This window comes from Sinocyclocheilus grahami, unplaced genomic scaffold, assembly GCF_001515645.1.
Source record: "Sinocyclocheilus grahami isolate Dianchi unplaced genomic scaffold, SAMN03320097.WGS_v1.1 scaffold398.1, whole genome shotgun sequence".
NCBI classification, from domain to species: domain Eukaryota; kingdom Metazoa; phylum Chordata; class Actinopteri; order Cypriniformes; family Cyprinidae; genus Sinocyclocheilus; species Sinocyclocheilus grahami.
In genome coordinates, this window is record NW_015505577.1 from 1,408,937 (window position 1) to 1,424,907 (window position 15,971).

The 15,971-nt window shown below is 39.1% G+C and overlaps 2 protein-coding genes across 3 annotated transcripts in view; one reads left to right on the forward strand and one right to left on the reverse strand.

The window, feature by feature from the left end:
* The window catches only part of LOC107550451 (dual specificity phosphatase 28), a 10,039-nt gene extending 7,290 nt beyond the window's left edge, over nucleotides 1–2,749 (forward strand). For both annotated transcript variants that reach the window (XM_016231734.1, XM_016231733.1), the window contains 2 exons: nucleotides 672–1,298; nucleotides 2,509–2,749. In XM_016231734.1, coding sequence (XP_016087220.1) covers nucleotides 954–1,298; nucleotides 2,509–2,625 — 462 coding nt within the window. In that variant the 5' untranslated portion in view covers nucleotides 672–953 and the 3' untranslated portion in view covers nucleotides 2,626–2,749. The remainder of the gene's footprint in view (nucleotides 1–671; nucleotides 1,299–2,508) is intronic.
* A 1,225-nt stretch (nucleotides 2,750–3,974) lies between these two features.
* The window catches only part of LOC107550452 (vitamin K-dependent protein C-like), a 49,893-nt gene continuing 37,896 nt past the window's right edge, over nucleotides 3,975–15,971 (reverse strand). The window contains exons 8-10 of the mRNA XM_016231735.1: nucleotides 4,748–4,888; nucleotides 4,302–4,423; nucleotides 3,975–4,141 (exon numbers count right to left, since the gene is read on the reverse strand). Of these exons, the coding sequence (XP_016087221.1) occupies nucleotides 4,016–4,141; nucleotides 4,302–4,423; nucleotides 4,748–4,888 (389 nt within the window). The 3' untranslated portion in view covers nucleotides 3,975–4,015. The remainder of the gene's footprint in view (nucleotides 4,142–4,301; nucleotides 4,424–4,747; nucleotides 4,889–15,971) is intronic.

Genomic DNA, 15,971 nt, shown 5'->3' on the forward strand with positions numbered 1-15,971 from the left:
GTGGAGTCAGCTGTCTTAACTGTGGCTTGTGTACTGCAAACACATACCAGCTTCATCACTGTGTCTGTCACGTGACTCTGTTCCCCTTTCGGGCTCTGTCTTTACATTTATTTTGAAAGATAAAGCTCGCGATTATGGTAAGGGGCGTTACATTTCCGACGAGTGCTTGTGGTATGCGGCCAATCCCAATGCACTGGGTCAGCTGGCCAATCAGAGCAGACTGCGCTTGTCGGAAGGAGGGACTTTGTAAAAAACAAAGCGTTTGAGAGAGGCGGGGCATAGAGGACCTACAAGAATGTAGTTTTTTGAACATTAAAGCATGTCAACATATTCTGTTACACCAAATAATGATCTTTAAAAAAGCGTCATATGACCCCTTTAAAAGAAGGTACACCGCCATCTTGTGCCGACTAAACTGACCTGAACGCACCTGACGTCATAATTGCGACTCGTAAGTAGGAACAGTCAACTCGTAAGTAGGAACGTCCCAGGAGGACTTGAACGCAGCATAAGCATATCCGTGCTGTTAAACATGGTGATGGAGCATGCCCAGTAAACAAGTTCAATACTTTTCTGTACATTCAGGTTACTGTACAAAAGTGTTGTTCCGTTTGTTATTTTACTTTTGTTCTAAACAAATAATATTCTCTCCTCTCTTATTTAATCAACAGCTCACCAGACTTGTCTGTGTAAGGGCATTAAGACCGGGTTGAAACATCTGACCATTCTCCTTGCTGATGCAGTATATATAACACTTTAGTATCTGACCTAGTGTATGGATCTACCTCTATTGTAATAACACTAGTACCTACAGAATTTAAATGGAATTACTACATATTAAATGAAACATTACGCTATTTGAAATGCAGGACCCAGTGGACCTGTGATTATGATTATTCAAAACTTATCTTCCTTCAAGATATAGTCACATATATGCGAGCATATAGTTAGAGATGCTGCAGTTAAGCACAATTACAGACTGTCTGCTCATCAGTAATGCCCGGTCAGCCTGTAACAATGAACTCATCCAGAAGGAAGCGATCACTCTTTGTATTAATGTTTCCAAGCAGCAACCCTTTCCCTCTATGTGGGTAAGCACTTTGCGTGTACCTGTATATGATGACCCTCAAGAAGACCTGTACAAGTATTTTGACCGCTGTGCTGATGCCATAGCCAGTGAGGCAGAACAAGGTGGCCGCACTGTTGTTTACTGTAAGAATGGACGCAGTCGCTCAGCTACTGTCTGTGTGGCCTATTTAATGAAGCACCAGGGTCTCACCTTGACCGATGCCTTCCAGGTATGAATAGTGTTTATTTCAAATTGAATTCTGATATGAAACAGTTCTAGTCAGGACACATGCAGCTTTTGTGTAAGGTTTTTTTTTTTTACTTTAAAGTTGTTGTTTTTTTAAAAGGTATTTTATCCTTGATTTATGTGTGCAGTCATTAAAGGGATACTCCACCCCAAAATGAAAATTGTGTCATTAATCACTTACCCCCATGTCGTTCCAAACCCGTAAAAGCTTAGTTCGTCTTCAGAACACAATTTAAGATATTTTGGATGAAAATTGGGAGGCTTGTGACTGTCACATTGACTGCCAAGTAAATTACACTGTCAAGGTCCAAAAAAGTATGAAAGACATTGTCAGAATAGTCCATCTGCCATCAGTGGTTCAATCTGAATTTTATGAAGCGACGAGAATACTTTTTGTACGCGAAGAAAACAAAAATAACGACTTTATTCAACAATTAATCTCCTTTGTGTCTCTCCGCATCACCGTAGCGCCATTTTGGAGAATATCCACTGAACGCAAGTAACGTACGCTATTCTGTGTCAGCCGCGACACAAGGATACGTTTTCTACGTGTATTTAAGCTTTGATTTAAACGAAAACAGCACATCCGTGTGTCGCGGTTGACACAGAAGAGCATATGCTGCTTGCGTTTTTGTTTTCTTCGCGTACAAAAAGTATTCTCGTCGCTTCAGAAAATTCTGATTGAACCACTGATGGCAGATGGACTATTCTGACGATGCTTTTCATACGTTTCTGGACCTTGACAGTGTAGTAATTTATTTGGCAGTCAATGTGACCGTCATAAGCCTCCCGGTTTTCATCCAAAATATCTTAAATTGTGTTCCGAAGACGAACGAACCTTTATGGGTTTGGAACGACATAGGGGTAAGTGATTAATGACAAAATTTTCATTTTGGGGTGGAGTATCCCTTTAATCAAATATTTTTCTTTGTTGCCGATATTTTATTGGTTTTTATTATAATAAGGAAAAGCAGACATATTGGCAGCAAGGTACAAAAATAAACAAACAAACTATAATATAGTATAAAATGCGCAAAATAAAGGCAGCCACAAGATATCAAAATATTCATCACTCATATTATTATCATTGCTGAATGTAGCCTAATTGATAATGGAGAACCACAGCATTCTAGATTTTTGTGCCAGAATTTAACATTGTTTACCTCTTCTGTAATTCCTGTTTGTTCTATCAGGTAGTAAAAAGTGCTCGATCAGTAGTTGAGCCTAACCCGGGATTCTGGACTCAGCTGGAGCGATATGAACAGGATCTGAAGATCAGGAGCCACAGATCCAACCTGCCTACAGTTTAACTTCATACCAACATTTTCTGATACGACATTCTCAACCTTCAGCGCTTAATAATAGCTAAGGTCTTAAGTGACATGTCACTGTTTAAGTTTGTTGCAAATTATGAATCCCTTATAATAATAATAATAATAATAAACATAATAATAAGGATATGTGCCTTAAATGATTGATTATGCTCAGGTTTTTTTTATTTATTTGCATTTTCTAATTGTAAATTGCTTTTATTTTTATTAAATAAAATTATTATCCTTAGGTTTATATTCCTTGCAGTATGAGTAGGCTGTCTGCTAATTTGTAAAAAAAAAAATGTTTTCAAATATTTGTTTCCCCATTTGGCTTATACAGTGGGGAAAAAAAGTATTTAGTCAGCCACCAATTGTGCAAGTTCTCCCACTTAAAAAGATGAGAGAGGCCTGTAATTTTCATCATAGGTATACCTCAACTATGAGAGACAAAATGAGAAAAAAAATCCAGAAAATCACATTGTAGGATTTTTAAAGAATTTATTTGCAAATTATGGTGGAAAACAAGTATTTGGTCAATAACAAAATTTAATCTCAATACTTTGTTATATACCCTTTGGTGGCAATGACAGAGGTCAAACGTTTTCTGTAAGTCTTCACAAGGTTGTCACACACTGTTGCTGGTATTTTGGCCCAATCCTTCACTATGTGGAAATATTAGCATAATGCCGCCCAAATGTGCACGCAAAGAAAGAAAGAGTGGTTTCAGGAACAGCAGTCGTGTTGATGCAGCCATGTCAGCGAGAAGCTGTGTTTCAGTGCGAAAGCAAAAGCACTTTATTTGGTCACATCACAGGAGAGTGAACTGCCTGTCAGAAATCATAGCACGTCAGCTGTCTTAACCGCGGCTTGTGTACTGCATCATCACGGTGTCTGTCATGCGGCTCTGTTGCCCTTTCGGGCTTGAACTGATGGTAAAACTAACGACATTATTAACTGTCTTGATATTTACTTTGAAAGCTGAAGCTGCGATTATGGTAAGGGGCGTTACATTTCCGACGCGTGCTTGTGGTGTTCGGCCAATCACAATGCACTGGGTCAGCTGGCCAATCAGAGCAGACTGCGCTTGTCAAAGGAGAGGGCTTTGTTGAAAACGGACCTACAATACTGCATAGTATTTGAAAAATAATGTGTTTTTTGAACATTAAAGCATGTCAACATATTCTGTTACACAAAATAATGATCTTTAAAATAGCATCATGTGACCCCTTTAAACAACATCACTCTCAGCTATGTGTTCTAGTACTTGTCATGTATGCTCTTTATTTTTTGCAAATTTCTTTAGTAAGGCATCTTCTAAAAACATAAATATACGGTAGGATAAAAAGTCTTGCACTGTGAAGAAATACTTAAATTTTACCAAAATGTCTTACATACCCAGCCTGACACTGAACCTTGTACTTGTCTCTAGGCAGTGAGCAGCAGTGAGAACCCAGTTTTCATCAATCAGAACTCCACCACAATGAAAATTGCCCAAATGATTGAGTATAAGAGCCTACAGATTACACACAGTGCATTTTTTAAATATATACTGGAGCACAAAATTTGCTTTGGCTGAATATTTGGTATAACATATGACATCAGAATTAGCTCTGATAAAACATTTGGCATTATTACATATGATTACACAGATATTACATATGAATCAAAAATACCTGCCAGGGACTCTCTCCCTTTTTGCCAACTGTACCTCCTAAAACCCACGGCTGTAAACCTACTAAAGGCTTATTAATATAGGATGACTTTGTGATTCGAATCTGGCCACATGAAGCCTCATCTGTAAATGACAAAGATGCACATAGATCATAATTCATCTACTAAATGGTAGAAATTATTTGAAGATATATTTATATATAATATTTGTATGATTTATTTCTAATAATATTAATTATATGACTGTTAATTAGCCCACATTTATTAATAAATGTTGCACAAAAACAGTCTTATAAATGTTCACAAATGCAGAAGTACAGTCTCGAGTACAAATGCAAATATCTAAGCATTAATTTGTGCACTGTGGATACAAAATCACCTGTGTGTATTTGTAGTATTCACAAACCATATTGTTTATATATTGTTTATACTTGTTGAGGTAACTTACTTTTGGCAATACATTTTCTAGAATTGTCTTGTAGTTGGTATCCTTTAATACAACTGCACCTGCGACCAAGACCATCCACACTCTCATGACATTCATGATCACAATCCCCATTGTTCACAGAGCAGTTAGTGGCTGTCCTGCCTGAGGACAAAACCAAAGAACTGCTGTCAGGACATTCATCACAATGACCTCAACACACACCATTTCTTGTAACTCGACTATTAAATGCCTCAAATCCGCTGTGGCACAGCATATCTAAAAACACTGACCAAGCACACAAAATGCAGGAAGGGCAAAGGGGTTCATACGAAAACCGACACAAAACTATGTAGTATACATGCCAGACCAGTATGTGGAGCTGTAATTCTGCCACAGAGATACACTAAAAATGGTATACAAATGAACATGGAACAATACATTTATTAATCTGTGTTAATGTTAGTTAATAAAAAGAAAATCCTTCAGTGTTTTTATTGCTGTTATGTGACATAGCGGGTCTGACTAGGGGCGAGACGTGGGCTGATGACGTCATTGTTTCAGAAAACGGTTGTGTCCGAAAGCTCTAAAATGCTGCCTTCAGAGGCAGAATTCCAAAGCAGGAAGGCATCAAGGCACGTCTGAATACAAATTCTGCTTCACTTCCTGTCTCTGGAGGTACCTTCTTCTGATCGAATTTTGAAGGCAGCATAGATGTATCCTTCGCTGCCTTTGATATCCCACAATCCTGTGCATTCCATTCCGTGACGGTTGAGATAAAACTTTCCGTGATGGTTGAGATAAAAAAATAAATAAAGATGGCGTCTGAAAGTTGTGTTTTTGGTGGTCAGTTTGTGTTTAAATGTATGTTTCGGACTAACTTTTTGCACTTTTGATGTTATTTCTAGCGAGAAATCAGTATTATAATAATATATAAATATTCATTTAGTTATCATCAAAACTCGTTCTATTTTGCTGTAGATCATTAAACCATTATGCTGCCTCAGAAGCCTGTCCGAAATCAGTTTCATGAGGTGCCTTCATGCAAAAACGCTGCCTGCAAAGTCATTGCTTCATAAGGCAGCGAGGCAGCAAGTCAGCTGCCTAGGCTTTCCAATGCAGCCACAGATTCGTTGTCCACACGAAAACACAAGGGCGGCATTTTCAGATTTATCCACTCTGGGACCCGGTTTTAAAAAAATATTGGTTTCACTCACCCAAAATGACGAAACGCCTATACGATACAAAATGTATGCGTATACAGCTAAATGTGTCTCCATGTGGAAGGTGCCTAAATTACAATACATATCTTTAAAGGCTTTTTTCTCAAAATGATTGTTTCGCATACAATCCTGAGCCAGGAATCTCTATATTTCAGTTGCACTTACACAGGGCCAAACACGCTGGCACAGCACTTACACGCTGACCAAATGGGTGCCCTAAGCAGAATTGTATTGTTGTGCCCCCTCCCCAAAATATTATGGGAATTTAAAAAAAAAACACCTACTATAGGGGTCAAAATAGAACTTTAATAAAATATAAAAGTAAATAACTAAACTGTATTGTTTACAAATTACAATTGTAGCTAGACAGTCGCATATGATTTTACTAATACAGTTGTCTGATTGATTTTATAGTCTCAAGCATTCAGAAATGACACAAAAGAAAATCAAGCAGTTTTACTTCGATAAAGCCAAAGATTCGTTTTTGTAAGGGTTGTGATGTCCACATGTTTTTGTTGAAGAAATTATAGAGGCTAGCATTTCAATCGCAAAAAGGTGGCCAAAAATTTAAGATTAAGTGGATATTTGAATTAAATGTTTGGTCAATATTAAACAAGGATTTGATTATCCTGTAAGTGTTAAAACAGCCATTTGGTGCCCTTTGCAATAATATGTAATGTACATAAATTGTTTATTTATTATGTATTTTAACAGTGTTATTCAATGAAACCATACAATTATTATTAATTAACCAATCATTATTGCCTCATTGTTTTTATATAATGCATTTTAAAGATTGTTGATCACTTAGGTCTGTTTTTATTACCACAAAAATATTCTCTGAATTCTTCGTAAATTATTATTTGAAGCATCGAAACTATGGTTAATTTGTGGTTACCATTGCTACAAGAACCATGTTTTTGTTTATTCGTAGTAAAATTATGGTTTATATTCGTAAGGGAACATGGAAACTCTGAGAGAATATTAAATAGCAGGTCATATGGGTTTTTGAAAAATATCTCTTTTGCAGTTTATAACATAGCTATCCTTAAATGAAAACAATCTGCAAAGTTGTTAATCAAAAAAGTGCATGATAAATAAAGATATTGTCTCTCAAAACATAAGAGTCGATTCTGAATCGCCTTAAAGAGTCGTCATATTTTCGAATCTTTTGCCTGTTACCGGTATAAGTCACTGGGTAAGACATTTGCATAATCCCCGCCTGCCCGCGAAATGGTAACAAAGTCTATGAGTGTTCACAGTTTAGCAGCTAAACTTTAGCTGTGGGCACGATTCGCTTGCATAAGTGTTTTTGTATTTTATGCCATTATTTTAAGAACAGATTGAAGCACTATATTATTGTTTTATGTAAAGGTGCTTTGTCGATGGTAGCGCTTGCTAACTTGCTCAAGGAATCCTCTCTGTGCCAATCACAGCAGGCTTGGCCAGCTGACCAATCAGAGCAGAGTAGGCTTATGGAAGGGAGGGGTTTGCTCCGAACTTGCTTGGAACTAATCATTTGAAATCATTGGCAAATTACTCTAATATTAAATGTATATTATGAGAAAATTACAATGTTTTCTGACCTTAGATGCATTTAAACCTGATGTAGGGGACTCCAACACAATATTAGGACACTTTAAAATATCATATGACCTGCTCTTTAAGGCAGATACGGCGGTGATATCATTACTGACATTAAAACACGTAATTAACTTCAACATCCAAATAAGTTTCACAGGATTATAAAAGTGATGCACGGGCTTCATCAGCTTTTTTTATTTTTCTTGTCTCTGCGCCGGACTACTGATGTCTTTTCCCGGGCATAGCTGTCCATCAGTTGTCCATCGCAAACATGAGGTGAGAGCGAGTGCGGGCACTAATTCTGTCAGGACCACTATCGTCAAAATGATAGATACTTAGCATAAAGTTTGGTTTGGCGGTATGGTTCTGTTCTGGGCAAAAAACCTCCCTGCCCATCCATGCAGCCTGTCATGAATGAGCAGGGAGAGCAGCAATAATAACCCCCCAGGGTTAACAGAACAGAACAAGGCAGATATCATTAATGTACTCAATGATATTTAAGTGTAACACTTTATTCAAGATAAAGGAGTCTGATTAGCAAGGAATATCAGAAAGCTAAGTCCTGACTGTGGCAAAAGGTGGAGCTGGGGATGGAGGAGGGTAATTTGCTCCGAAGCAAGCTGAAAAGCTGCTGAATAATACTGAATACAGCTTATATAGGAATGCCGCGATAGGTGTCGTATTCCTATAGGTAGATGTGATCAGCTGAGAATCAGCTGATGCAAGCTTGACTCACGTGACCTGCCAGAACTAACGCTAAAGCTTAATTGCGAGAATGGCGCATCACGTGTGCTTCGTCTGTCTACTGCGTTCACCGTAAAATTCATTTTTTATAATTATGTATATTATGTTCATGTTTATATTTACGTGTATGTTAATATTAATATAGAACGAAAGTTTTTTTTTTTTTTTTTTTGAGCAACTGGGATGGTGCCCCCTGGGAGTTGGTGCCCTACACAAACTGCGTACTCTGTGTATAGGGAGCGGTGGTACTGCACTTATGGCGCTTTTCCACTGCGTGGTACGACTCAGCTCGGCACGGCTCAGTATGGCACGGCACGATTCGGCTCGGCACGGTTTGCGTTTTCACTGCAGTTCAGTACCGCTTTAGAGTGGGCGGGATTATTCACATGTGTTATAGTTGCGCCGCCTCTACTGCCACGACTCCTAAAAAAACTTTTTAATTCCGGGTCGCCCCATCAAGCTCTAGCTGGATCCGCTCCTCTGCTATCAATGAGAGGAACGTCTGTTCTTCCGCAACAGACAACAAAACTTTTTGGTTGTTAAAAAAAAGGTGCGCTCGTTCAAAACAGTTGTGTTCGATCCTTTGCTGGCTGTGCTGATTTAAATCTAGCGGTTCTTTTGTGTTTGTGTCGCAAGTTCAGTGACGCAGGTAGTGACGATTCTCTCTGGCCAATCCGTGATCAGCAGAGTTTACACGTCACGTTTTGGTAACGGTACGGTTCACTTGGAACCCCAACCGAAGTGGTACTAAAAAAATTACCAGGTACTGTACCCAGTGGAAACCCCCCCCAAAAGTGAACCGTACCGAGCCGTACCATGCAGTGGAAAAGCGCCATTACATACACCTTTTAATTTTTCATTCACCTGATTTATATAACATTTTATTCCTAAAAACAGTGAAATGTATACTTTTTTTGTTGTTGCTTATATCTAAAATCCCATTTGTGAAAAACTTTTAATATGTATGCAAAGTGAAACAAACTTTTTTTATTGGCTTCAACCAATATTCAGACATCTGTGCTGGAAATGTATGCAAAGTAATGCATGTTTAACTAGATAATTCATATTTAAACATTTCAGAAAACATCAGCAGAAAGGTTTAGGTTTTTTTCAATCCGTTCTAACAAAGAAACATTACTTATAATACTTAATTATATAATGTTGATAATAATAATAAATATAGCTGCAAGCAGCGTTGATGGGCCTAAGTCCAGTTGGCATCACCATCCAGGTGGCTTCAAGAAAACAGTGCACAGTGGGCACATGCATTTAACCCTCTTTCAGTCTGGTTTTTAGTGTTACAGCAATGAAAGGGTTACTGTAGAACTTCAAGAGTGTGAAACAGACACACACACACACACAAACAAGGACAGGGAGGGATCAAAGGTTACATTTCACTGTGGTATAACGAGCACACTCGCGCCTTAAAGAGAGCAGCCCAGAGAATGGAGCACAGCTGGAAGAAAACAAAACGAGGTATTTTGTATAGAAAAAGCCCTAAAAACTGCTAGATCTACTTACTTTTCGTCTCTCTTAGAAGAGAACAAACACAGCCCCAGGCATTTATTCTTTACAGTGGCTAAATTAATGAAAAATAAAGCATCAACAGACGCAGACATTTCCCAACAGCACAGCAGTAATGACTTTATGAACTTCTTTACTTCCAAGATCGATACTATTAGAGATAAAATTGTAACCATGCAGCCGTCAGCTACAGTATCACATCAGATATCAGCACTATAGATCCCCTGAGGAACAATCCACTCTTTCTCTACAGGAAGAATTGTATAAACTTGTCAAATCATCAGAACCTACAACATATATATTAGACCCTATTCCATCTAAGTAACTAAAAGAGGTGCTTCCAGAAGTCATAGATCCTCTTCTGAATATTATTAATTTGTCAATGTCGTTAGGCTATGTCCCCAAAACCTTCAAATTGGCTGTTATTAAGCCTTTCATTAAAAAACACAACTTGATCCTAGATAATTAGTTAATTACAGATTGATCTCAAATCTCCCTTTACTAGAAAAGGCAGTATCCTCTCAGCTATGTTGCTTCTTAGAGAGAAATTGTATCTGTGAGCATTTCCAGTCAGGATTTAGTCCGTATCATAGTACTGAGACTGCTCTCATCAGAGTTACAAATGACTTGTTCTTTTCATCCGATCGTGGTTGTATTTCTCTGTTAGAGCTACTGGATCTTAGCACTGTGTTTGACACTATCGACCACAACATGCTGATAATAGTCAGCTCTATATTTATTTGCGGCCTGATGAAACATACAAATTCGCAAAACTAACGGAATGCATAGTTGATATAAAAAACTGGATGACTAATAATTCTGAAAAAAAAACAAAAAAACAGAGGTTTTAATTATTGGACCAAAAACCTCCGCATGTAATAACCTAAAACACTGTCTAACACTTGATGTCTGCTCTGTTAATTCCTCGTCATCAGTTAGGAACCTAGGTGTGCTATTTGATAGCAATCTTTTCTTTGAAAACCATGTTTCTAGCATTTGTAAAACTGCATTTTTACATCTTAAAAATATATCTAAATTACGACCTATGCTCTCGATGTCAAATGTAGAAACGTTAATTCATGCATTCATGACCTCAAGGTTAGATTATTGTAATGCTTTATTGGGTGGTTGCTCTGCGCGCTTAATAAACAAACTCCAGCTGGTTCAAAATGCAGCAGCTAGAGTTCTTACTAGAACCAGGAAGTATGACCATATTAGCCCAGTTCTGTCAACTCTGCACTGGCTCCCTATTGAACAACGAATACATTTTAAAATCTTGCTAAGTACTTATAAAGCCCTGAATCGTTTAGCTCCTCAATACTTGAGCGAGCTCATATCGCATTATAGTCCTTCACACCTGCTGCGATCTCAAAACTCTGGCCATTTGATAATACCTAGAATATCAAAATCAACTGCGGGTGGATCTATCCTTTTCCTATTTAGCACCCAAACTCTGGAACAATCTACCTAGTGTTGTTCGGGAGGCAGACACACTCTGTCAGTTTAAATCTATATTTAAAGAACCATTTCTTTAACCTGGCATATAATACACTATCGCATTTCTATAAGTCAAATCCGTTAAAGAAAAGAACTGGCCCCCCGACTGTGCTTGGTTTCTCCCAAGGTTTTTTCTCCGTTTCTGTCACCAATGGAGTTTTGGTTCCTTGCCCCTGTCGCCTTTGGCTTGCTTAGTCGGGGACGCTTGACTGACTGATTGCACAGACACTATTGGAAGAGAGCTGAACTGGATGATGGCATCACTGAATCATGAATGAACTGACTTTAGCTGGAAAAATTACTCTTTGTTATTGTCTTCTTGCATTATTGACAAACAATTTTCCTGCTTGACACTGTAAAGCTGCTTTGGCACAATCAGTATTGTATAAAGCGCTATACAAATAAAGGTGACTTGACTTGAATAAAGGTGACATTTGAGACTGTTACTAGTGAGTTGAGCCCAAAGACTAAACTAAGATGATTAAATCAGTTCACAGCGTACAGATACAGCTCTGATAAAGATTTTAACATAAAAAAAACAAAAACAATCTAAACGTTGAAAATAACAATTAAACAAACAAATAAATAAATAAAGATAATGTCTCAATATATCCAAATGCAACACGTAATTACTGTATGTCTGAAACAGTTATTAAAAAACAGAAATTCCACAACCTTTTTAAATATAAAAAATAGGGCTATAAAAGCCATTTAGTGGTTAATCAATTTAATATTATTTATACCCAGGGCTTAATTTGTGCTGGAACAAGCCGGATCTTGATCCGGCACCTCCGAATTTGTCCGAAATCTTATCCGGCACCTCATTTGACAGATCCCCTTCTCACGCGCCAATGAAAGACATTTGTGTTGACCTATAGCATGCATACAGGTGCATCTCAATAAATTAGAATGTCGTGGAAAAGTTCATTTATTTCAGTAATTCAACTCAAATTGTGAAACTTGTGTATTAAATCAATTCAATGCACACAGACTGAAGTAGTTTAAGTCTTTGGTTCTTTTAATTGTGATGATTTTGGCTCACATTTAACAAAAACCCACCAATTCACTATCTCAGCAAATTAGAATATGGTGACATGCCAATCAGCTAATCAACTCAAAACACCTGCAAAGGTTTCCTGAGCCTTCAAAATGGTCTCTCAGTTTGGTTCACTAGGCTACACAATCATGGGGAAGACTGCTGATCAGACAGTTGTCCAGAAGACAATCATTGACACCCTTCACAAGGAGCCACAAACATTCATTGCCAAAGAAGCGGGCTGTTCACAGAGTGCTGTATCCAAGCATGTTAACAAAGTTGAGTGGAAGGAAAAAGTGTGGAGGAAAAAGATGCACAACCAACCGAGAGAACCGCAGCCTTATGAGGATTGTCAAGCAAAATCGATTCAAGAATTTGAGTGAACTTCACAAGGAATGGACTGAGGCTGGGGTCAAGGCATCAAGAGCCACCACACACAGATGTGTCAAGGAATTTGGCTACAGTTGTTGTATTCCTCTTGTTAAGCCACTCCTGAACCACAGACAACGTCAGAGGTGTCTTACCTGGGCTAAGGAGAAGAACTGGACTGTTGCCCAGTGGTCCAAAGTCCTCTTTTCAGCTGAGAGCAAGTTTTGTATTTCATTTGGAAACCGAGGTCCTAGAGTCTGGAGGAAGGGTGGAGAAGCTCATAGCCCAAGTTGCTTGAAGTCCATTGTTAAGTTTGCACAGTTTGTGATGTTTTGGGGTGCAATGTCATTTGCTGGTGTTGGTCCATTGTGTTTTTTTGGTCCATTGTGTTTTTTGAAAACCAAAGCCACTGCACCCGTTTACCAAGAAATCTTGGAGCACTTCATGCTTCCTTCTGCTGACCAGCTTTTTGAAGATGCTGATTTCATTATCCAGCAGGACTTGGCACCTGCCCACACTGCCAAAAGCACCAAAAGTTAGTTAAATGACCATGGTGTTGGTGTGCTTGACTGGCTAGCAAACTCACCAGACCTGAACCCCATAGAGAATCTATGGGGTATTGTCAAGAGGAAAATGAGAAACAAGAGACCAAAAAATGCAGATGAGCTGAAGGCCACTGTCAAAGAAACCTGGGCTTCCATACCACCTCAGCAGTGCCACAAACTGATCACCTACATGCCACGCCGAATTGAGGCAGTAATTAAAGCAAAAGGAGCCCCTACCAAGTATTGAGTACATGTACAGTAAATTAACATACTTTCCAGAAGGCCAACAATTCACTGAATTTATTTATTTTTTGGTCTTACGAAGTATTCTAATTTGTTGAAATAGTGAATTGGTGGGTTTTTGTTAAATGTGAGCCAAAATCATCACAATTAAAAGAACCAAAGACTTAAACTACTTCAGTCTGTGCAATTAATTTATTTAATTAATACACGAGTTTCACAATTTGAGTTGAATTACTGAAATAAATTAACTTTTCCACGACATTCTAATTTATTGAGATGCACCTGTATATTTCATGAAAAAAAACTTCTATTATGAGCAGGCTTGCCTAGCATCTACAGTGGGGCAAAAAAGTATTTAGTCAGCCACCAATTGTGCAAGTTCTCCCACTTAAAAAGATGTTTTTTTTCTCATTTTGTCTCTCATAGTTGAGGTATACCTATGATGAAAATTACAGGCCTCTCTCATCTTTTTAAGTGGGAGAACTTGCACAATTGGTGGCTGACTAAATACTTTTTTCCCCACTGTACATTTGAAACAACAAACTTGAGCGCGCAAAGAGATCTGACGTGGCTGCTCTCACAAACCCGAATGCACGGATCCAATACTGATACACATGCGTTTTCTTTCTCAGATGTTTACATTTAGTTAAGACAAAACCGACTGTGCTTACGAGGATAATTGCCAGGACGGCCATTTTGATGTCATTTTTGTGTGTATTTGGCCGCGTAAGCACAACAAGCTATGAAAAATAACTAAATTTGGTACTCGCCAGGCGGTGCGATATGCGCACTATGGATGTGACTGTGAGCGCATAGGAAACCCCCTTTGGAGCACGCGAGTATCGAATACCTTAAACTTAAAAAGATGTGAAAATGATACAGTTTTGTGACTATGCAACAATGACTGGATTAGGCAAGTTACAATTCTGTCGTCTGTCCCGAAACCCGAGCAAAAGTCTTGTATCGCAGTAGTGCAGACGAGATGCGCTGTTGTGAAGCCGCTTTGAGAGTGACAATAACGGAGTCATTTTTCCAGCTGAAGTCAGTTCATTGATGATTCAGTGATTTGGAGGAGTATAAAGAAGAGACATTTCAAAGTTTGAAGCATTGCCATGGCAACAGTCGGTCCATTCCAAACGGGATCTTTCACCCTCTGAAGGGCACTTCGGAGTGAAAACAATCATGGCTGCCATATTGAAGGGTCGTTCCAAACCGAAGTGCTCAAAACTGTCCACTTCAAAGGTCCCTTCGGAATGAAGGATTTCGAAGGGTACAACTGATGGACACTTCGGACTCCCATGATCCTTTGCGCAGATTCTTTGCATGATGACGGCGCCTCCGTGTGGGCATGTGATGATGACGCAGAAGGGCACTTCAAGAAACAATTGTTTGGTCCCCTACACCCTTCAACCCTTCGAAGCTCTCACTCCGGAGGGTAAAACCTTTGAAGGGATTAGGGCATAGGGATGAGCCCTTCCGAATGGAAAGCAGGGTGTATCTATTTCGTTTTCTACCTATTTATACTTTGTATTTTCGTTGGAGTTTGTATTTTTGATTGCACTTACTGGTAATTCTAATAATTGCCCTTGGCTTAGAAGGAGCCTGTATTCTTTGCATTGCTCCCTTCCTGCGCTTAAGTGCGAACTGTAGTTTCGATTGGACGATTTGCCCTGCTATGGGCCATTGGCTGTGCTAATTAGAAGGCGGCCACAGCTGTTTTCACTTTACAGTGTATTTACTGATGCTTGTGCGCTGACGTGGAAGCATCAGCGGAAGCGTTCTGTCCTTCTCGCATTAAGACCAACGAGGCTTGACTGAGACCTGGATTCGTCCAGAAGACTCAGCAACCCCAGCTGCTCTAGCTAACAATTTCTCTTTCTCTCACACCCCCCGTCAGGTTGGCCGGGGCGGGGGCACTGGTCTGCTCATTTCTAACAATTGGAAATACTCAACCCACTCTCCCCTATGCAATGTACCTCCTTTGAAAATCATGCATTGCTTTGTCACAATCTGTATTGTTAAAAGCGCTATATAAATAAAGGTGACTTGACTTGACTTGACTTCTCGCATTAAGACCAACGAGGCTTGACTAAGACCTGGATTCGTCCAGAAGACTCAGCAACCCCAGCTGCTCTAGCTAACAATTTCTCTTTCTCTCACACCCCCCGTCAGGTTGGCCGGGGCGGGGGCACTGGTCTGCTCATTTCTAACAATTGGAAATACTCAACCCACTCTCCCCTATGCAATGTACCTCCTTTGAAAATCATGCAATTACTGTAACCAGCTCCTATAAAACTCCAGGTTGTGGTAATCTACCGCCCTCCTGGCCAAATTCTAGCCACCTTCCTAGAGGAGCTAAATGGGCTGCGTCCTCATTCCCGGAGGATGGCAGTCCACTTTTATTCTTTGGTGACTTCAACATTCATCTGGACAAGCCTTATGCTACAGACTTCCATTCACTCCTTGCTTCATTTGATCTCAAA